Source organism: Triturus cristatus, chromosome 2_2 (assembly GCF_964204655.1).
Source record: "Triturus cristatus chromosome 2_2, aTriCri1.1, whole genome shotgun sequence".
Classification (NCBI taxonomy): Eukaryota; Metazoa; Chordata; class Amphibia; order Caudata; family Salamandridae; genus Triturus; species Triturus cristatus.
The window spans coordinates 622944923-622968984 of record NC_140582.1 but is presented as its reverse complement, the minus strand read 5'-3'; the positions used below and the strand labels follow the sequence as shown (position 1 = coordinate 622968984).

The window sequence follows — 24062 nt, the reverse complement described above, 5'->3', positions numbered from 1 at the left end:
TGTTGTATCTTGAGTCCTAGTAAAATGGCGTATTTTGCCAGCCAGTGACACACTGTGTGTAGCAGCGACGTTATAGCATCCGACCTCGGGGCCTCAGAAAGGCCTTTCTTGGGGTGGGTACACCCCCTATTATGCCACCCTCCAGTGGGAGGGGACATATGCCTCACTCTGGTTGGCTGGGTCCCTCCATCTGCAAGATGGCGGGGACTGGGAGTTGTGCTTCACCTCGCCTCCCCCACCTGAGGGGTGGGGTTGGTAAAGATGGGCACACTTCCCTTCCTCACTTGGTTTTCCAGCCTATTCTCCCACCCAAAGTGGGGGTCAGAACCTGTGGGGGCCAGCTGCTGGAAGCAGCAAAGGCCTGGGGTAGCTCACAATGGGAGAAAGCCTTTGAAGATTTCCCTTTGTGGACCCTGCCCATCCTGGGTTAGGAGGCTTGGCACCTCATCCCAGGATGTGCATTGGTTCAGACCCCCAAGAGCAGCAGGCTCTCGACCCAGGGGTCCAGAAATGTCTGGTGGTGGCAGCTGGCGGGCATCCACTCAGCCTGGACACCAGTGTAAGGCCATTTTTCAGGGGGCCCTGTGAGAGCATTTTTCATTAAATCACACACTGGCATCAGTGTGGGTTTAATGTGCTGAGAAGTTTGATACCAAACTTCCCAGTTTTCAGTAAAGCCATTATGGGGCTGTGGAGTTCGTAATAACAAACTCCCAGCACCATATACTCTTAATGGCATTACTGCACTTACAATGTTTAAGAATTGGCTAAGACACTGCAAGGGTATAGGGCTCATGCACCTGTACCCTCACCACTGGTATAGTGCACCCAGCTAGAGGGATGACTGATCTATGCTAGGGCAGTGGGTTGTAGGCATGGCACACAGGGATGTGTGCCATGTCGACTCTTCACTTTGTTCTGTACCAAACACGCAGCCTGCAATGGTAGTGTGTGTGTGTAAAGGTACAGGGCCTCTAAGGGTGGCACAATAAGTGCTGCGGCCCTTAGAGGCCTTCTTCCCTGGCCACAGTGCCCTTGGTACCTGTGGTACCATTTACAAGGGACTGACCTGTGGCCAAAGAATGCCAATTGGGTTTTGTTTCAATGCAGTTTTAGGGAAAGAACGAAGGCCCTGGGTACCTGTGTGGCAGGAACCTAGGGTACACTCAGTCAAAGTACATCAGCAGTTTAGCAAAAAGTGGGGGCAACCATTACACAAAGAGGGCACTTTTTTACACTACCGAGTTGAGGGAGTCACAAGAAAAACTACAATGACTCTTATCCTTCTTTTATTAATGAAAAAAGATAATTTACTTTTTCCCCAAAAAATTCAGCACTTTGACATTTCTCTATAATGGAGTTTCATCAGCCTGATTTCGTGAGAATGACTTTCATCACTATGAAAATTTGTCAAAATCACAGAATTCCCTCTCCGCGATAGACAGATGTCCAGAGACTGCATCAGAGCAGTGGGCGCAGATCCAGGATTGACAAACTGACTGCCCTCAACTTCACACTAGATGTGTCCAAGGAGAAGCTTCAGCTGAGGACTAAGGAAAGATCGGAGTATCCATCTAACAAGTGGCTTAGCTTGGCTTAGCTTGCTTTATGCTCAATTTCATTACCACTTTACATCGTGACCTTAGCCTCCTTACTCCCACCATCGTGGGCAATATCCCTGCTCTACTCAAGCAGACTTGAATCCAATTGGTCAAAGCTCAGTGTGCAGTTGCTTTCCTACTGTCTAGGCTCATCAGGGCATTGATACGCATTCCCCAAACACTCACAAATGATGGCTTAGATCCCTATTCCCCAGGTCAAACCCAATGTTACATGCCGGTGTGGAGGCTTCACCAGTCATTAATATACAGGAGGAGATGAAACACTAAGTCCCTAGAAAAGTTAAGTTGCTCAAGGCAGCAGAAAGGTTGCTATGCAGATATCATCACATGCACCGCCTTCACTTTGCAGTTCCCCAGTGTGTATGCATGACCTCCATCTTTAGGCAGGGTTATGTTATGTATCTGTCAACACGCTGTCCGTCTGAGTTACTATACACAAGCTAGTCCTTTGCAAAGCAGGCACTCGGATCATTAGTGTTCAGTGATTTAGGGGAGCACAGCATTCAACATTTCAATATTTTGACGTCTTCATTCTGTTTTATGGACTATTCAACGCTTTGTTGCACGTTACCTCTGAAGTGATCCTCTGTTGTTAGCTTTAATGAGGAGATAGCATCTAGAGCAGGCTTTATATCAATTTCACTAGGTTTGAATTGTTGCGCTGCAACAGGAGTAGAGGACACATGGAGCAACTCAATCTTGGTATTCATCCTAAAAAAAAAAAAAAACATACTAATGATACAATACAATCTCAATGCTAATATAAAAGAAATATTCTCAAAGTAGATTTGTTTCATGCCACATTAGCATGTTCAGTATGACTAGAATGGCTGAGGAATCAATCTGCGTAAAAGAACATACATTGGGATTAAATATTATTTTTAGAATGTCATACTGTTTACCCAGTCTGGGGGCATAATGGAAGGCAGTCGTCTTTGCCCCACTTAGCTCAGATGAGGATTATCTTGGGGTGGCATAATGAAACATACCACATTGGTCAGAGCTCTGCATATATTTTCAATTTACTTGGCTGCTTAAGTTTAGATCACAGCTTTTCTGGATGAATTTGGGCTAACCGAGGATGATCAGCTGGATTATCTTTTAAATACTCTAAGCTGCACTACCGAGGGCTCACATTTCAGACCTCAGAACAAGAGCACCAGAGATCTATACATTACCAGATATAAGATCCTCGTAGGGCACTACACAAAGGTACATCACAGAGCGCAACAGAACACCTACTGCCATACGGAGATAGAATTCCAAAACAAAACAAGGTAAAATACACCTAGTAGCAGGAGTATGTGTTCCACCCACTCTAAAAAATGTAAATGGAGTGGAGACAACTGTGCCTCAAAATGTTACAACTAATAACATCATGGTTCCATTTTAAGTGTAACACCCTGTCTGGCACGAAGGCAGACAGCTCTCTTTATGCTGCACAAAACTACGAATGCTGAAAAATAGAGATTTAGGTAATACATGAGCATACTCACACATATCGGGCAAGAATTGCAATTTGGAAAAAAACACAGTCCACTTCTTGAGCTCTGTCCTAAGACTTTGGAACTGGAACTAAAAAACATATTGATAGGTTGCTCCCGACCCGGCGGTGGCGATGCTGGGCTATTCCAAAAAACTACCGAGGACAGCGCGCAGGCTGGTGGACTTAGGCCTTCTGATGGCAAAACGCAGAGTGGCAATGTGCTGGTTGAGGGGACCCTTGCCTACAGTGACACAGTGGGCACATGATGTCGTTTATTGTTGCACACAATCAGAAAACTCCAGCGAACTACTCCCACCACGGAGCAGACCAAAGAACTTCTGGGGGCTATACACTACATACCTGAAAGGCAAAGGAGAGGGCCCAACTGTAGAGACAACTACAGGAGCAGAAGTAGGAGCTAATAACCCAGTACAATAGAGGACAGAGCTACTTTACGATCTAGGATGCACACTACACACAGGTACAACTACTGAACTCCGACTAATAGATGAGGCTGGCAAATAGGGTGGAACTTAGTGGCCATAGGCGACGACCGATGGGAAGGAAGAGAGACGGATGGGTACCCGGACAAGAGTCTCATTGTCTTGTTTATACGCAAGGAGTAGGAGTCTTGATAGCGGCAGGTTGGGCTGACACCTCGTTGTTTGTTTGATATAAAAATGTGAGATCCGTCTAGGATTACTGTAGCGCAGCAGACACACACTGTATACCATCAAGAATTGCAACTCTTAAGAACAACGCTGCCCGGCCTCCGGGATGTGGGCTATGAAGCTGTGTGATGTGCCTTATGTGTATACGCCACCGGCCACAGGGTTGTAGGCGAACTGCTGTGTATGTCAGTGGCACCTTGCACAATAAATCTTTGTTAAAAAACAAAACAAAAAAAAACATATGGATAGTGCGAAAAACATACCAACTGTAACGCTGCATTTGTCATTTACATGATCATGCCCTTGTAAGCCTAGGTAAGTAAAATTTGCACTGAAGAACATGGGCGCAACGTATGTTGAAAAAGAAAAACAACAGAGGCGGCCAATCCCTATATCACAACAGACCATACAATGGATGACTTGAAATGGGCAGTGACTGAAAGTTCGATAACATCACAAGGAATCCAGAACAAGTATTACTGGAAAGAGCAACACTGGATCTATTGACTACGTACACATTTAGAAGGTATGAACAATGATATCCCATGGATTTCCTCGAATACATACGGGAGGTGACCCTGAGACACGTTCTACCTCCTTTGGGGGAGACTACCCTTATCCTCACACATGGTACCAGAGTACTTGCTCATGTCGAAGTTCAATCGAGGACGTACTTCTAACTTCTGAAAAATAAGTTCACAGAGTACAACTCCAAAGCAAGTAACAGTATGTGAAAAAATACCTTCCTGGAGAGTTGAATTACTTAGCTTTGTATCCTTAACTGCGTGAGATACATTCTACACAGCAGGGTTGGAGTTTGTTTTTAAAACAAAATCTTGCTCTGTGAATTTCAACACAAGAGTGGCAGCTTTAAGGGGAAGCCATGTAAGGGCTAAATGTGGGCCAGTGATTGCAGGTGGGGCCCACTGGGGCTCATTTTTGGGGATCATCACTTCCTTCCTTCATCAATATTTGGCCCAGAGCAAGAGAGAGAGAAAAAAACGGAGGAGGAAGAGAAAGATGGAAAAATAGCATCAAAGGAAGAAACCAAATATGAAAAAGATCCTGCATGACTGAAATAAAGAGTCAGCGAGTGTACGGTGGTGGAAGAAATAGTCATGGGGTGAATGAAGGCTATCTAGCCGTATGTTTCGGCAACTCCGTCATTAGTCAGCGCCGGCTGAGGGCTTCCGAGAAAAACTTTAGGTACTAGCTGTAATTTTACAAATTGGTAATCAAGCCAAATCCTGCCCCCCCCCCCCAAGCAACCTTTTTTCAGATGACACTGGACAGACAAATGATATGCAGCTCGAAATAAAACAGCCTTTCAAATGCCCTCTCTGCATTAGAAACTTCTGCATAAAATATCAGAAAAAGGAGCTCCATACCCAAGAAGTTTCAAAATATTTACAGCGTGTAGACGCTCCTCTTCTGGGGAGGACTACCTTCCCCATGGCTGAACACACTCATCGCCCATGCCTGGCTGATTCCAAGTAGGATGGTCCACTTAGGCACCGATTTGTTTGCCTAGACTTCAAGTGGCACATCTATTGTTTGAAAAATGACAGCTGTGCAATGTTTCCAACATTAAAATGTGCTTTTTGAGAATCAGATTTACTGAGTCCCTGCTGTACCTCAATAACTGACAAACATACCTTCTACTCAGCAGCTGGATGGAATTTGCATTCAAAGCGGTTGTTCCAGGACTTACAAGATTTAAGGAGCGTCAGACCATGTGGTATCCCAGTTACCTGTGTCTAGGTAACAGAATGCCCCAGATTTTGGAACGCGGGGATTGGAAGAGAGTGACAGTTGATGGATATACCGATGGCAAGTAGTTACCACCAGCTTGCTCTCAAATAAAAGGCTTACCGCACCTGTCATCTGCAAAGTTACTACAAATTGGCGACTAGGGTGGGATTGTTAGATGTCATGTCCGATGTAAAGTATTTGCCAGGGGAAAGAAAAAAAGTGGCAGATTATCGGAGTCATTCTCCTTTGCCTTTCTTAGTGGACACCAAATATGTTTGGGAGGATTTCAGTGTAGCTGTAATCACGAATAGCAGAGATGCCATAATGAAGGAAGAATGGAAGGTAGAATATGCGGAGGATGAAATGCTATGTAGAGTGAAAAATGCAGTTGGTTGGGCAAACAAGAAAGATTTGCAGGAGGAATGCAGAGGTTTGAGGGAGATCAAGCATGAGCTATCTCTTAGTGAGGAGGGTGATGTTTTTAGAGGAGACAGAACAGTACCCCGAAGTGTGTTAAGACCGTCATTAGGAGACAGGAGTATCCCGAACATCCATGGGAAGATCGGAGTATAGATATTTTGGGTCCCATTCTACATGGTTGGGGGAGTGCAAGTATGTCATTGTTGCAATTAATCATTACTCCAAATGGTCAAAGATTGAAGTAGCCGGAACTGCTGACACCAAAACCATATTTGCCTTTGTGGAAAAACTGTCTTTAGGACAGGGCATTCCAAAGTCCACATTGAGTGATAATGGACCACAGTTTATCTTAGAGTAATATGAAAGTTTCTTGAGTAGGAATGGTATCCTTGGGAAGAGAACCCGACTGTACTATCCAGCTGACAATGGCGTGGTGGAGCGCTTCAATAGGGTGGTGATGGGGAGTGTTTAAGCATCTATTATGCTGGTGAGGATTGGGTGAAGGAGTTTTACAACACCATTTGGGCTTTCAGGATAACACCCTCTGGAACAGGATACAGAGAGAGGAGGGAGACCTTTTACTAAGCACATTGTGGCTTGGAGTAATATGAGAATTTGCAGTAAGTGGACCCCTGCAGTTGTGAAATCCAATTTGAATAGGACGCAAAAACTGTACAAAATGTATTACGACAAGAAACATGGCATGAAAGATGTATATCTGGCACCTGGTGAGTGGGTGAGTGAAAATGGGCTACAAGATTAAAAAAGGAAATATCAGGTTTTCGGGCCCTCTACAAGTGGAGGAAGTCTATGCAAAATCTGTCCGCTTGAGTGACAAGAAAGTGTGGCATTTTAGAAGGATGGCAGATGCAATCGTATTCTTGATTGACAAGTTGCTGCGGAAGACAACATTCCTCCATTCATTGATTGGATGTGGGAGGAGGTGACAAATGCAAAGAGGGAGGTAATAGCTTCCGCGTTGGGGTAAGAGAGCGGAAGTTGTGGAGGTGAAGCCTATGATTCTGTGTACGAGTTTGTGGTCCGGAGTAATGGTGCAAATGCGACACACGTGGGTAGCCCTGTAGAATTACCCAAGAAATGTGATCATTTCGTAATGAAAATTTGAGGAGGGGGGGGGGGGGAGGGTGGTTTGCATGCTTATGATATTCCAATGGGTCATTTGCTTGCTTATGGCATTTCAATGTGTATTTTATGGTTATAGGACTTTATCCGGTATACCTTGTTATTGAACCTTGGGGTTACGTCTTTGAGGATAGCTTAAAGGGATGTGTTTGTTCCCAATCCTCAACCAAGCAATAAGGTGCTTCCTATTTTGTTATTATTTAGTGCTAAGCTATGTAGAGCATACTTTGTGTTATGTTGTAAGCTTTGTCGGTTGTGTAAAGAAAGGAGATGTGGTATCCTGGTTACCTGTGTCTAGGTAACTGGATGACACAGATTCTGGACGTGGGGTTGTAAGGGAGCGGGGAGCGACAGTTGACAGGGATACTGGTGGCAAGTGGTTGCCACCAACTTGCTCCAATAAGTAAAAGACTTACCTCACTTATGTCGCCTGCGTGGTTCCTACAGGCCGCACCCTCCTCCAAACAAACCCCTCTGTCTCTCCAGATTCTACAGCATTTTCTTTATTCAAGGCATCACTCCAATGGTTATTAACATGATGTTGCATCAACATGTGAAGCATGCACCCATCTCAAGATATTACTGCAACCCAGTCAACCACAGTCTGCAATCGGAATTAAAAAAGTGAAATCTGCCAGTATCGCTGTCATAAACCTCCTGACTGCCTATCAAATATTATTCATGGATGGCTTCCATTATATTTGGTAAAGGGCTCACTTTTCCCCGTGATCGGCACGACTCCAAAGCACCCCTTCCAGAACTCAGAACCTGGAATGGTTTTTTCAAAGAGATGCACCGCTTCTCAAGTACTGACAATTTCGCTCCAATAATGGAATTCATATTGTTGAATTTGTATTGGTTTTCCTTTGTCACAGGCAATATAAACTATTTTTGCGGTGCCAACAATAAAGTACAGTTTTCATTAGTAGTACTCTCCTGCCACCGTGTGGTAGTAGTCCACGTGCCTCCGGTATTAGTATCATCTGAATGAGCAAATAAATGTCTGTTCGGTCAACGGACGGCTGGCTGCAAAAAGGGCTAGCAACAAGCGTACCCTATGGACACCAGAACTTACCAGCTTCGTTGGTACTACAAAGAACACTTTGTGGAACAACGCCTACTGCTTCCTTTTAACAAGAACGACTGTGTTAGAACATAGGGTTTATGGAAACTGGGGTTCGTGGCTCAAGCCCGCTACAATTCAGTTACCTCTTTAAAATGCCATTTCCTGCAATAAAACAATTACGAGAAATGAATATTTTTTTTTACAATTTTACCGCGCAAAACTGACGCGGTGTCATTAAGGGCAACGCAATCATGTAACCAGCAAAGTAGGGAAAAAAAACAGTACTTTAAATGGACAGCTACTTAGTACCATGGACATCGATTCACCAAAGTGCCAGGGGTAGCGGAAGTAACACCACGCATACGTTAACGTCAGTGAGATAACAGGAAATAATGTCACATGACCTTGACCCATAGAAGGTTCACAATTTATATACGACAGCAGTTACTCACAGAAATAACTGTCTAGTTTAGATACCACCTGCATTTTAATTAGAATACCGACATGATATGCCAAGTAAATAAACAGTGAGCATTTGTTTTCATTCGATGGATATAGAACGCCACTAATCATAGAACAACACTAGAGGCCAAAATTACTTATACCACAAACGGCCATAATGCAATGGCTCGAGTAGTGTACACCAAAAAGACAATATGTACTGATATATCACAGGAAAACGCTTTAAATGAGATAAACGTAGTTGATATGTTCACCCATACCGACCTATATGGCCCATATATTGAATGTGAACTGTGCTATAGGCTCACAGAATATCCCTTATCTGTGTTAACCGGTTTCGAGTTATGGTGATCACTTTAACTGGGCTGGCGCTGTTGATCAGCACGAAGGTGAAGGATCTGTTCAAAAAGATAATTTTTAATGTATTCATAATAATAAACAAGCGTTTGCAATGCAATAGCTCTCGCATTACTTAAAGTTTGAGCTATTGGCGTTGCTAATAATAATGCAGCGCCAATAGCTCACACTTTTAGTAATGCGAAACCTATTGCATTGCAAATGCTTGTTACTAGTCCTAAGAAGTTCAAGGTTCGATGCAAAAAGTATTACATCTCGGGCTATTAATGCATTATCTTAATAACTATCTTCGCCATTGATCAAACATACTTTTTCACTCTGCCTGCGCTGTTTATCTGCGCTCTACTCAAGTACTGAAACATCATAATCCAGGAAGGAAAGGGAGGTCCCTTCACACCTTGTCCACATTAGTTCCTGGCTATATATTTCTTTCAGAGAATCTTAATCACATTGTTTCGTGATGGCCGAATTCCCCAGCTTCTATTCTCCTTAATTTGAACTGAAACATGGTCTAGCGAAGCACTGAGTGGAAATCGCCACTGAGGCATGGCCTCCTAGAGCACATACAGCACCAGCACTGAGGCCCGGCCTACTACAACACCAGCACTGAGGCCCGGCCTCCTACAGCACCGAGGCACGCCCTGCTACAACGGCAGAACAAGGACAGTCACAACAGCGGCTCTAACACATGTCCTTCACAATACTTCATGCAGTTTTTAGTATATTTATAACATGTTATGTAACTAAATCCTACCCTGCAGAAATAGTCCCTATTGACAACAGGTCTCGCATTACAGAACGTTTGAGCTATTGGTGTTGCATTATTATTTGCAACGCCAATAGCTCACACTTTCAGTAATTCGAGACCTATTGCATTGCAAATGCTTGTTTTAGGATAATGATCGCTTTCAGTCAGTGCGTCCAAGCCTCTTCTGGTGTCCACTGTCCTCTACATTTCCTTGATTGGAGTAGTCAAATGTAGGCACGAAGCCTCGAAAACCAGTTTGCCCAATTAGTTGCGCTGCTGTTCTGTGGCCCAACGAGGAAGCACATTATAATTTTCTTGCCAACAAAAAAAAAAAAAACAGTACTAGACTATTAAGTCTTTTTCTTGAGAAGAACCACCCCCCTAACAGCCTAAGGTGGACAATCATAGAATCTAACCCACACTGTTTAGACAAGAACAGCGGTGGGTGTTTTGATTAAAGAGCAACAGAGGGGGCCTGAACGATGACATACCATGGGCAGAACTGATGTCCTAAATTATATGACTGATTATGGGACAACAGCAGTAAATAGCATTACCATAGCTGTCCTCCAATTATTGTACTCACCTCATGGCCAGTTCTGTACAATCCATTACTAGCCTTTACATTATAAGATTCCAAATTGGAAGGCTTCACTATTCTTATTATTCAGTATCACTACATTACATAGGTTGGGACCCCCACACTCATTGGCTCAAATTAACAAGTGTGATTGCGATAATATGGGCAGGATACATGATGGACACCATTACAACCCAAGCGCGATACCAACATCACTTTGTAATTATGAAATTGGTGTGTAAAACGGTGTTCTTGTCCCGCACTTTTTGAATAAACTCCTAAGCCCTCAGGACTATCTGGATGCTGGCCCACAGGTTTGCCATCAGTTTAATGGCGATCTTCCATTTCAGTAAGGAGCGCTCTAACACAAACACCACCTCGGGCTGTTTACCCACGATTGATTTATCACTATTTTAACACCACCATTTGAGCCCCCAAATGTAAGAGATGAATCCATGGCTGTAGGTATTTACAGCCTTTACGAACATATACAACCACTATAAACGAAGGGGATGCTTCACCACCATGATGGCACTTTCTTCTTACATTCTGAGGTGGTCTATGTCAATATCACCAGTAAGACCCCTCTCCAACATGGCCAACACTATCACGCTACCATGACGCCACGACGTCCTGTCACGTCATGTAACACGCCCACACCCACTCCCCAGAAGCTTACACGCTATAACTAGGCGTGCCGGCTTATCGAGTATCACTGGCGACTTCTGATGGCAGGGTAGGTTACGGGCTGCGAGTGTGAAGGCTGAATGTAGGTTTATCCTGGCTGCTCTCCATCGTGGACACAGGTACGTGAGTTAGAAGCATGCACTCAAGAGCTAACGCAATCTTTCATTTCCCCTACCGCACCTACAGAAATCCCTCTTCACGGCTACAGGGTCTGCTGGCGAGAGCCAACCGTCAACTAGAGGGGTCGGCGGATAAGACCTTTTTGACATTCGAGTCTGCAAAAATAGCGGCTTATCAGCCGGACACGTTTTTAAGGACTCACTCGATAGATACAAGAGTTTCACTGTAGTTGTTATTGCTAATGGACTGCCACGAGCACATAGGCACAAAATCCTGGGTAATTCACTTTTGACACATGCATGTAAAAACAAGTCACCCAAGATGTTGTCAGCAGTAGGTGACACTCTGCCTGTGGGAATTTTATTTGCACCGGCCGCAAATGTGTGTCGTCTTCGGTCATGCATACTATTGCTTAAGCATGACTACTAAGGCGTGCTATACTGAGCAAGCCACATAATAATATATATAGGTATGTGAAATACCATATAGGCACTCTACCTTGAGCGAGTATGCAATTGTTTGATATGTTTTTACAATTCTCTTGTCTTGTTTTTTGTGTGTCTCCTCTCTGTTTCTCCAACAGGTTGGGATTAAGGAACACTAGTAAGACGTTCCTCATAGCACCAAAAACGCATTACACCTCAGTGTAGGTATGGTGGGACCAGTGCTTAATTTGAGCCGGATCTTTCCGGTGCTGAGCACCGGCACTTAATTGGTTTCTGGCGCTCGGCACCGGCACCTAATTGCCAACACCACACTTAGGGTAGTCTGCCACAAGGTGGCGCTGCTCGTGTAATTTAGAGGGGAGCATTATAAGAGCTGTTTAGGGAACAAAATACATTAAAAAAAAATCACTAATACCTGCCTCCCCAGACATTCCTTTAGCTTTGAGGACCTGGAATAACCTGAACTGACGCATTTACATGCGAGAGAGATGGTTAGTACGTGTTTTGGCAGCGATGATCGGGGCAATGGATGGTCCAAGCTACAGTGGCCTCCTGGTCAGAGCCCTGGCACTTAATATTTTACAATGTAAGCTCTGGGTGGGACTATAGGGTGCTTTTCCCTGATTTTTCCTTCCACTTCACGGTCCTGACGAAGCGCACTACGATTCACTATGAACCCACAGAATGCGCTAAACATGTTGACCAAATCGCACTTTCTACTCACTTTCACGGATTGAGAGCAGCAGGAATATACACTGTCCCTCCTCTACATTTGCTTTAAGGAGAGCCTCCTTTCCGGTGTCCTTTAAACTTATCTTCCGGACTCTTTATTAAAAATTGTTTTTGGGTACCGTGAAGATAATTTTATTCACTTAGATAGGCCCACACACCCACATGCACAACTGAGGCACCTCCTTCAAAAGAACTCCGACAAAGAGCCCTCTCGCGGGGCCCATGGGGGACAGCAGCGCCACCCCCACGAGGAGCTAAGCCCGATGATGAAGCAAGACACTTGCAAGGGTGTGTGAGGGCACGAATTCCAAAAGGAGGAATACCTCAATCCTCATTCAGACCCAACCTAGTCTATTTCCAGAGACCACATCAACACCACTGACCAACCAGAATAGTTTGACTATCACCTTCTTATAGGAACAGCTACCTCTCAGTGAGTTGAACTTTGTCAGCAGACCCCATACCTCAAGGCCTAGATGAAAGGTTTACATCTCAGGATAAGCACAGCTCTTCTCTCTGGAAGGGTCTTTCTTCAAGTGCCTGAACAACATGCTTAGTGTGCAATATTAAAGCATACAATTTTCAGTAGTGCAGCTGTGTGTCATGTTATGTCTAGGTGTGAGGGACTAACCAGAACAGAATAACAAGGGGCATTGTTTATCGACCTTGTACATCGTGTGCAGACTAAACCTCAGAGCGCAGCAGAAAACACGAAGAGCAGACAGTTCTCATTGAAAAAGTCACAAATAAAGTCTAGCAAAATAAACACATAGTGTTGTGCGCAAAAGCAGCCTAATGGCAGCGAAGCTCATGCTAACTTAGCACTGTCGACAATCAGCCCACCATCTATGTACACCCTCCCCCTGGTAAGTCCATAGTACATAAGCATAGGACATAGGACGAAAACAGAGTTCATTAGTGCGAGCAGAGTTCAAAAAAAGTACCTTCATTCGTAAAAATTAAAAAAGGCCATAATAAAGGGAAAAAAACATTTAGGAAGAACATTTGTTTTTAGAAATACATCAGAAATGTAATAACTTGCGGTGGTGTGGTGCATGAGCGAGGTTAATCCATCAGAGTGTATGAGCAAAAGAATGCAACACCCTCCAAAAGGACGTCATTGGTAGAAGGGATGCCATCCAAATCAGTAAGCTGAATGATCAAGCGTGCTTCTCACAGTCGGGGGCCTCAATGAGCATCGTTGGATAACTTGTGTAATATTAGATGTAACTTTGAAGTAGGACATTCTGTGTAGCCTCACAGATATCCCATTGAGCCAAGACTACTAGTGCAGCTGCACCTGCCATAAGGCCCATCCCAGAACAGTCCTGCTCATGGGCCACTAAGGGACTCATTAACTGGTCGAAATCCGGGTCTGAACATGACATATTGGAGAGGCATAAATCCAACGTCCATGTGAATGGACATCGTAAGCATGAAAATACTGGTTGCACGCAAGTGAAGTTTGCAAAGCGGAAAGACAACCCATAAGAGACACAAAGTAGCCAGTGGCAATGTACCGAACCATCCATGCATACGGTCACGGAGCAATTGCAGCCGGCCCGGGCTGTGCAGCACTACAAGAGGAGCAGCCATTGCGCAGCAGACACAGTAGAAGAAGGATTCCAGCAGCTAATGCCAGTATTAAAGGGAATCCTCCAAAGTCGCTGGAAAACAAAGAAAGAATGAATGCAAGTATTACACCAAATATCGTTTGAAAAGAAGTCACAAGGCCAGAGCCGACCGCTTTAAAAAACATATGTGCATGGCCTCGAGTATTAGACGCATTAAAAATGCGGTGTATAAGCTCCCCAAAATGTAGTGGGAGGTTGGTGTTCAAAGCGTTTGCCACCTGCAGGGTGAAGGTCGCGCACGCGGAAGTAAGGGGGACTTCTTGTTGGAATAAAAGCGCTTTTAGTCGGCTCAACTTATTGAAATCTGTTTTCAAAGTTGGTATGGAAGGCCAAATTGAGCTATCGAGCCTCCCACACGGGGGAGGAAAACACACCTTTTTACAGCAAATAACAAGCTGTGAAACCGTTGCAATGTACGGTATTCCGGCAAGCAAAGCGCAGCATTCCTGGTTATTTAAAATAAGATAACTACCGTTAGTAAGCAAAGTAAATGTGGGAGTTATTGGGGGACCTGGATTACCTTTTAAAATACAAGCAATGTTCGGAGCCGACACATTACAAGCCCAGTGCAATTTTATGTTTTTACAAATAAGGGATTGAACTACTGCAGAATCACAGTCCTCCCCTGCAAGGTATACCTCCTTGTCTTCCGGTAAACAATTTATGCAGAAAAGCGCTACCCGGGGGTTCAAAGCGGCCTAGCGGGTAATGTTTCATACAAGAGCTGAATTGAAACAAAAGAAAGATATAACTCCATGAATTAGCCAAACAGCAGAGTCAGTCTCCACCACAGAGAAAGGCAGAGGGTTATTTTTAATATATGTAGGAGAGTGTAGATGGCATCTTTCATGGACATAAACTGCTGTTTGTCTGTTAAATTGAATGGCAAAAACTAAGCAGACGCATTTAAAAAATCCCATGGTACCTTTCTCATTTTCAGAGTTTGCAATGTCATGCGAATTGCATCACAGAACGCAATTGATTTTGACCATAATAACAAAGACAGATCTTCTTGTACAATATCAATAACAGAAGTAACAATATTATCCAATATGTAAATGCGGGAAGACAGTGTTGAATACTATTGTCAACAAGAGCAAGAACCTTTTCTAAGTTTGCTTGGTCAATTTCCCGCAGTCGGGACGCTGCTTAGATCTGTGTAAGTTTCCATATTTCATTGTAAGCTGCATAAATGACTCTCTTTGTTCTCGGAACCCTAGGTCCCAAGACAAAGTCTGCCAAATTTATGTTATTGCACAACAACGATAAGTGTTGTTTAAGGGACGATAGTGTAGAGTGCTGCAACCACTGTTGACATAACTTTCCAACCGAATAGGTTGTTACCGAATGTGTATTTGGGTCAGGTCTGTCTTGCATATAACCTGAAGTGGTGTTATAAAAAAGGAGTTGGCAGGCATTCAAATTCTTCTGTCAAACTAACCAACCTAAAGGATCAATTTCAGATACATTAAACATGTTATTTTGGAATAAAGCTTGTAAGGCGTCAATGGTATAATATGTGTATAAGCGCCAAGTCTTATATTCACCTAAAGAGAGAATGGCAGGGGCGTTTAACTTCTTGGCAGTGGCTAAACCAAAGCAAGTTGTTTGGTACACTGTATCATTCAAAAACACAATTTGTGCTGGGATTAGGCAGGCACAATGCAAGGCTTCCTGCCATTTCCTAGAATCCCAGATAGATTTCAATTCAATGGAGGCCTTCTAGTGATCATGACCCCTGACTGACAGATCATGTCTGAAAGAATTTGAATAAATTAATTTTATATGAGTCAACATGACTTTGGGAGTTGAAGGAACATTTAATTTAAAATAATAGGACCCAGGGCCGCAACGTCTAGACCATCAAGGTCTGGCACAAACATCTTGATGCCAAAGAGCATCTCGTATGGGGTCCGCCCACCCAGAGGTCTTCTAGGGAGATTATTAAGTGCATGTTGGACTCCATACAAATGGGCTAGTCAGTTCCTGCCAGTACCTAAGACCCTAGCTGTCAAAGATTGCTTTAAGTCACGGTTCATTCGCTCCACAACTGAATTGCCCTCAGGCCTGTATGGAGACGAAAACTGCACCAGCACCCCCAAAGACTTCATCCCACACTTGTACACCTCAGAGGCGAACGCTGGACCTTGGTCTGAATGACAGGTGCCACAGGAAAAGATCCCTATGAAGACACGCAAATCTCTGATGACATTTTGAGCGTCAGCACTGCGTTGTGGCCAAACCCAAAGGAATCTAGTGCACTAATTAACTGCAACTAAAATGTATTTATATGCAGTATCTGAAGAAAATGGACTGCAGCGATCAAGATAGACACAACCAAAAGGCCTATTAGAAATGCATAGCTGTGTTTGTGGTGGGCATGTCATCGTAGAAGGCTTAATTTGCTGACAGATGTCACAAGAAAGTACATAATTACGAGTCTGATTATATAAACCACGCCACCAGTAACGTCGCTGCAAGATAGAAACTGTCACAGACACGCCCGCATGGGCCAAGGCAAAGCCTTCGTGTGCGGCTTTTATCGAAGAGTATCTACGGTCCGCGTTTGGAATCAGCCGATCACCAACGTCCGGTATTCTTGCAAAGGGAACTTGTTCAGGAGTTAACTGATTAGAATACTTCGAAGGGAAACCCAGTGGGTTATAAGTGCCCTCCGTATAGCAGCTATTGCTGCCAAGACCTCATTATCAATCTTAGTTTTGGACCTTGTAACCGCTGCTATGGAACACGTGGCTACTACAGATTTGGCTGCTTCATCAGCCAAAGAATTCCCAAGAGCATGTGCTCCCACACGCTGATGGCCAAGAGTATGTATAACGTGTGTGAGGGGCAGACGTCGTTTAAGATCTGCCACTCGAACCCAAAGCGTTTTATGCTTAATTGCGCTGCTTTTAGAATCTCGATAATCATTTTGAGACCAAAAGAATAAGTTGTCATTGAACGACTGAACACAGTAAAAAGAATCACACACAATGAGCGTAGACACATTCAGATCTGCAAACTCGAGAGCGAGAACTAGAGCGAGCAGCTCGGCTAATTGGGCGGAACAGTCTCCAAGCGCCTGTGTATGTACTAGATTAGACTGTACTCTTCATTCACCATTGTGCCAGCCACATTGGCGCATGCCGCTGAATAAGCATGTTTAGAACCGGTGGCCGGTTGCGCCGAGCCATTTGTGTAAATAATGCATGAGTAAAGACAGAGGAGGTGGATGAACGTGTTCATACTGCAAGAACTCCTGTGTCTGAAGAGAGAGTAGCCCATTGTATCCAACGGGGATGTAATGCTTTACAGTTTGGTACACTCGCCTTTGTCACTGCTTCTAAGACATGGTAAGGAGTAACCACCAGAATGCGTTTCCCCTGCGCCAGTGCGCGTTCCTTCAGGACTGCCATCTGTACAGCTGTTAAAACTTTTTCAACAGTGGAAAACCGCATTTCGGCTGAAGTGTACAGATGTGATTTGTATGCAATAGGAACGGTGGCGCCTTCATTGTGCGTCAAGTACGTGAAACCCACTGCGCCCGGCATCATTCGAATCACCAGGTTTGTGTGGGTATCACGTGTCAACAGGTACTTAGCTTCAAGTAGATCAGACTACAAAGATTGCACAATAACAGAATGTTCCAGAAGCCAGCTGGCCTTTGAAAATGTAGTTTGTAGCAAAGCATAAAGAGGCTTGATACACTGGGCATAATCGGGAATGTAAGTATGACCGAAATTTAAAAATCCCAGCACAGACTGAAGTTTTTTCAGAGTGGTACGAGACTGCAAACTTACGCATTTCTTCAGAATGCGGGGCCCCTAAGCCCCCACCTTCATTATTGAGCTCAAAGCCCAAAAAGAGCACCGCATAACAAGCGATGTGAGATTTAGCAAAGTTGAATTTGTAACCGTACTCTGAAAACATAAGAATGATGCGGTCGACACGGCATATATGCAGCAATAGCTCGTTGTCTGTCAGATAAATATCATCAACGTACGAGTATGCATCCGGGTCAATGCTGTCCAATAGAGAGACAACACGTGCTGCGAAAACCCCGGGGCTATTCTTATACCCCATCCGTAAACGGCAACATTTTTTGTTGTTTTCCACCGGCTGTGAATGCGGTCCATTGACTGCATTCAGGGGACAGGTTATGGCTAAAAAAGCCATTTAAAATTTCAATTGTCGTTTTATATTTTTTAGGAACAAGACTGTCTACAAGAGCAGAACTATGGGTATTCTCTACCGCAAAAGTAGGACTATGAGAATTCAAATGCCGGTAATTTAACACTATGCGATAAGACCCATCAGGTTTGGATACAGTAAAATGATTATTCATCTGTGACACAAACGTCTCAATCACTCCTTGATACTCCAACTCATTTAGAACATCAGGAACAGGACCTTTAGCTTCCCGCCAGATGGGATACTGGGGTTGAGCTTGCCGCATAGACCGGAAGGGAATCTCATGAGATGGAGAATCTTTATCCCAGCCTACTTGATTTTTTTTTGTAAACATATTTTATTAATTTATAATACATCCATCAGTATTATCATTAGACAGAATCATTGCCCATACATCAATGAGTGACTTCGCATCTTTTACATGTATTATGATATAGTCTTGGGAACAACTTCTCTTTTGATGTCTCCGCCTCCCACAACGTACCTGCGACCATCCACCTGGACAGCAGTTCTAGGATAGTCATGATCTATATCGCTACCTGGAGGATCAATTCCATAAGCATCTCTGCTAGGCCGCGCTCTGATCTATCTCAGCAGTTAACGGGTTAACAAAACACCCCCTCCCCTCCCCTCTAATTTCACCCACCCCCCTCCCACCGTCAGATATGTCGCTCCATCCGTCATCTCTCAGTGTTAAGAGTGAGTCACACTTGTTGGACAACTGGTATCTCAGTGCTAGGGGGCAAAAGGGGGGAGCCACCACGTGGTGCCCGCTGCCCTTCGGCCGAGCCGCCCGCTCAAGAAGGGCAATGCTGCATTTCGTATGCTCAAGTCTCCTCACGCAGGGGATCAGTCATTGTCGTCTGTCGGGTTCTTGAGTAAGTCTACCATCGCCACCCATGCACTAGCTACGGTCAACATTTTGTCATTATTGGCTCTCTGGGCCATTTGCATTCTAAAAATCCCCTCACAGTCAGCCCACTTTATGAATTCTCGTAGCCATCGTGTAGCGTTAGGGGCTGTGGCCGCCTTCCAATGGCTGGTAATTTCTCTCTTAGCAAGGACTAGCCCCAAGTCTATGAATTTACTGGTAACTTTATTACGGGCAGTGTGGGGGAACCAGTGTATTAGACAAAATCCCGGGGTCTGATCGATGTCTCTATCCGTTATTTCACCTAGTTTAGTCGTTACCTCCCCCAAAACCCGTTCAATAATGGACACTCCCAGAACATGTGTAAAAATGTAGCATTCTCTAGTTTACAACGCAGGCAGGCAGTTCGGCACCTAAAAATGTGTTGATTTTGTGTGGGGTGAGATACGCCCTGTGGAAGACATACAACTGTATTAGCTGAAATCTCGAGTTTCTAGAGCATTTCCACGCCTGTTCCATCAGCGCCTCCCACGGCTTCTCCTCTATAGGGATCCCAAGGTCCGCTTCCAATTTAATGTGTACCCCTCTCCAAAGTGGACCTGAGCTCCTGAGTAATTCGCCTATATAGGCAGGTTACCGCTTTGATTGTCCCTGCCGCATATACTACATATTGACAGGGGAGAGAGGTCGGCGGTTCTGCAATCCCCTTCTTCCAGTGCTTACAGATGGCTGCCGTCAATGCAGCATGTAAGAGAAAGTTATGACGGGGCAGTTCATACCTCTCTAAAAGGTCCTGGAAGGGTAATCCCAGCCCACTTGATTACGGTACACTGCCAGCGCATTGGCCAAAGCCCACTCAGCTGCAAAAGCCTCTGCATGCGCCTTGGAGAAATAACGCGAAAAAAATCGGAAGTATCATGTGCTCACCTCTTGCTGCGGCTAGAACAAATGGTGGGTGCCAATCCGCCTCCGCCAACAAAATTTTGTAAGAGGAGGTCAGATTCTCCCCAAAAATACCTGTGATTACACGCTCAATATCACCTTCAATTTGAAAAACTACATTATACAGTCTATCGGGGGGGGGGGCAGCCGCCTTTAATGCAAAGAAAGTATCAGTTGCTGTTGCCTCCAGACAAGGACGCAGTGCCTCCCGCACTATGGTAGCTTCCGCTGCGCTGTCGAGCAGAGTCACCGCTGAAGTCCAATCCAGTAACCGTGTTCTCACCGTCTGAGGCCTATCACGCTGTTAAAGCGTCGACTTTTTTCTCTTGAAAAGGAGGTCGAAAACAAGGTAGATCCACTTGTTTTCCTTGAACGTCAAACTGACGAGGCTGCTCACATCCCTGTGGCGCAGGATAACTCTTGCCACGATCCGGGCGATCCCCACCACTGACTTGAGAGCCACATGTGTACTGTAAAGAACGAGGAGAACGCTGATCAGGGACTTGATATCTACCAGGAGTCTTAATTTTCGCACGGTCGCACAAGTCATAAGTACACTCAGAAGTGTCAGGTGTCGGTGAACCAGCACACAAACCTTGCTTCTGTTGTTGCTGCCCCTGTTTTTTATTTTTCCAGTTCTTTTTAGGAAAGACTGGATGCCCCTCTTTATCCGACTGAGCTTTTTGTTGTGTCTGAGATTGAGTTTGCGTTTCAGTACAAGGCTTTACTCCCAAACTTTTGCGGTCTATGGTCTTATAATCCTTTGCAATAATTGTTGGTAATTCGCGTGGTTTGTCTGCCGCAGTTTGCCACTTGAAAGCTTACCGAATAGCCCTTGACATTGGTAAGGATCCTATCAGCAACCACTTCGAACACCCCCACCAGTCTCATCACCAGCCCCACAGCTGCTTCGGCTCCGTGTTCATCTTGCACATGTTTAATCACGGAGGGGAATACAGTCATGGAGGGAGTGCCGGAGCACTTGAAATATACCGCTGTGAACACCTTACCCCAGGTGTTAAAATCAGCCAACTCAGGATGTAAGTCTTTAGGCAAACTAATAGTCAAAATTGTGGGTTTCTCCACAGGAGAGGTATTTGGAAAGACAGCCTCAATTTGTCAAAATTTTTCTGAAAGCCAATAAGGCAATTTATCCTTATTCGTGGGTCGCTTGCCCATTACCGGATTAACCATAACGGGACTGATAGTCACACCACCCGGCCCGCTGGTTGCGCTGCAGCGCCAGGTGATATCATCTGGACGCTGCGCGTCACGTACTGTATAACAGCTCTATGCATGCGTATCAAAGACGTATGCAATACGCGAAGGTCTGCAATTTGAAATAAATAACGTGGGTGTGGGATGTACCCAGCCAAAATGAACCAAGTGGCCCCCTCAATTGGTAAAGGACCTAAACGGACCAGTGATACTGGGTGAGGAAAGGCGCCATTAAACCAAATCTGGTGTTGCCAAGCTGTAAGCGGAACTTCAAGAGCCCTATAAGGCTGATAATTATGAGGAAGGGCTGAAACACACCATCCATCCCATCCACCATGGGAAAAGTGACCCAAGAATAAAAGACCTCGAAGTGGTAGGCCGGGTTCGCCTCCAGCGCGAATATGAGCTCCGCACCCTCATTAGGCACTCCATACCGTACCAGATATGTCTGGAGGGCTGCACGGCTGTGAGGCGGAATATCAACCGCCATCACGGAAAGCAAAGAATAACAACCTAAAAGCGGCAGCGCAATAAAGGGTTAAAAAGAAGGAGAAAAACCTTTTTTTAAACTTCAAGCTTGAATGAACCTAACCCACAGCTGTCTCCGGAACCAGAAGTGAGGTTATTGTGGACAAGCACTACTAAAGCGTCTCGCAGATAAGAACTAGTCCAAACATTGGGCGCCATGTTGCAGGGATTCTGCACATATACAGAACTATGCACAGGAAACCAGGATCTCGGTAGATAGTGGTGTACCAACCGATCACCACAGTACCCAAAGTCCCCAAAACCGACGAGCAATAGTGTCTCATTCGTTCTCCGACTAACAGCGAAGCTACCAATGATTAGACAACCAGAACATGCACTCCTGACTCTCTCAGGAATCGCGGGAGCAAGACAACTCTTTCGCTCACTCACTCATACTTGTCCACAATAAGAGTAATCAGAGTCACGGTATAGTTTAAAATGTTTATTTTAAGTAACGTGCTCTATGGTACAGTACACGTGCTATTACTAGCAGCAAAATGCATGAACACAATATAGTTAGCATTTTCACAAATCCATATAATACAAACGGGGATATCATTTTATAAAGACAGTGGAAAAGGGCTACCGTGCCTAACCACCCTCCCCATTATAAGAAGCCGTTTAGTATACAAAGGAAGACCTTTGGGCTTGATCAGCTGACCCCATACCTCATGGCCTAGATGAAAGGTTTACATCTCAGGACAAGCACAGCTCTTCTCTCTCGGAGGGTCTCTCTCCAAGTACCTGAACAACATACGTGCAATATTGAAGCATCTGATTTTCAGTAGTGCCCTCTGTGTCATGGTATGTCTAGCTGCGAGGGACTAACCAGAACAGAACAAGGGGCATCGTTTATTGACCTTGTACATCGTGTGCAGACTAAACCTCAGAGCGCAGCAGAGAACGCGAAGAGCAGGCAGTTCTCATGTGAAAAGAGCACAATTAAAGTCTTGCAAAATAAACACATGTAGTGTTGTGCGCAAAAGCAGCCAAATGGCGAAGCTCATGTTAACTTAGCACTGTCGACAATTAGTCCACCATCCATACTACAGTGTCCTGAAAAGAAAAATAACAGGATTGGACCAATATTCTTTGACACGCAATATTATTTGTGTATTGAATGTTACAAATGTCATAATACCTACTTCATGTGTTTAATATTTTCGTTTCCATCGATATCCCTTTGCCAAAGGGGCTTTAAATCAATGACCACGGAGTTTCAGCACCTTGTTAGCCCCTTTACTTCGGTTCATAGATTTGTATGCTTTCACTTTCAATCGCTGCATGTAATTAAAGCACGTTGTGGACAAACTCATTAAAGAAAAAAGTGCTTACCATGTATGAACCGAAATAAAGGGGCCAATAGCCATGGGAGGATACAAATGACAAATGGCTGTACTAAGGAGGGACTAACAAGCCTCATAACGAATCAGAAGACAGTATTTTCAAAGGACAAACACACTGGCCACTGAAAAATAAGGGTGGGGAGTGGGTAGAGCTTCCCTCTGTACTGAACTACCCCAGATCTATGCAGAACAGCGCTTGCGCACTGGCTCACGCTCGACCTTGAAAATATACGTTGTTTAACATGCCTTTTATTTCATTTTTTAAATTTCAAAATAACGAGGATTGCTTTGCCAAATTTATTTTATAGAAAGTGATCCCAGTCTGAGCAGAAGAAAAGAACCGGCACTCATCAAGCAGACGGTGTATCTTTCGGTTTTGGGACTGCCTGTGCAGACTTGGAGGTCAGGGGTCCCAAAGGCAGTGCCAGGGGTCAGAGGCGAAAGCACGGTGACCAGGAAGACCGTCACCCAGGCCCTCGTCACCAGCCGACTGGACTACGGCAACGCCCTCTACGCCGGGACCACCGCCAAGCTCCAGAAGAGACTCCAGCGGATCCAAAACGCCTCAGCCAGACTCATCCTCGACATCCCACGATCCAGCCACATCTCCGGACATCTGAGAGACCTTCACTGGCTCCCCATCAACAAGAGAATCACCTTCCGCCTCCTCACCCACGCACACAAAGCCCTACACGACCAAGGCCCGAGCTACCTCAACAACCGAGTCAACTTCTACGCTCCCAAACGCCACCTCCGATCAGCCAACCACGCCCTCGCCGCCGTCCCCCGCATCCGCAGAGCAACTACAGGAGGAAGGTCCTTCTCCTACCTGGCCGCCAAGACCTGGAACTCCCTCCCGTCCGACCTGCGCCTGACCCAAGACCACCTCTCCTTCAGGAAGAAGCTGAAGACCTGGCTGTTCGAGCAGTAGCGGCACCCCCCCCCCCCCCCCAGCGCCTTGAGACCCTACGGGTATGTAGCGCGCTTTACAAGTGTCACTGATTGATTGATTGATTGATTTAAGTACCTGGACTTCTTTA

General features: G+C 45.0%; 1 protein-coding gene across 2 annotated transcripts in view; it reads right to left on the bottom strand.

Moving 5' to 3' along the window:
* Positions 1-24062, bottom strand: part of LOC146862589 (uncharacterized) — a 217466-nt gene that overhangs the window by 90911 nt on the left and 102493 nt on the right. For both annotated transcript variants that reach the window (XM_085641795.1, XM_085641794.1), the window contains exon 5: positions 2194-2333. In XM_085641795.1, the coding sequence (XP_085497921.1) occupies positions 2194-2333 (140 nt within the window). The remainder of the gene's footprint in view (positions 1-2193; positions 2334-24062) is intronic.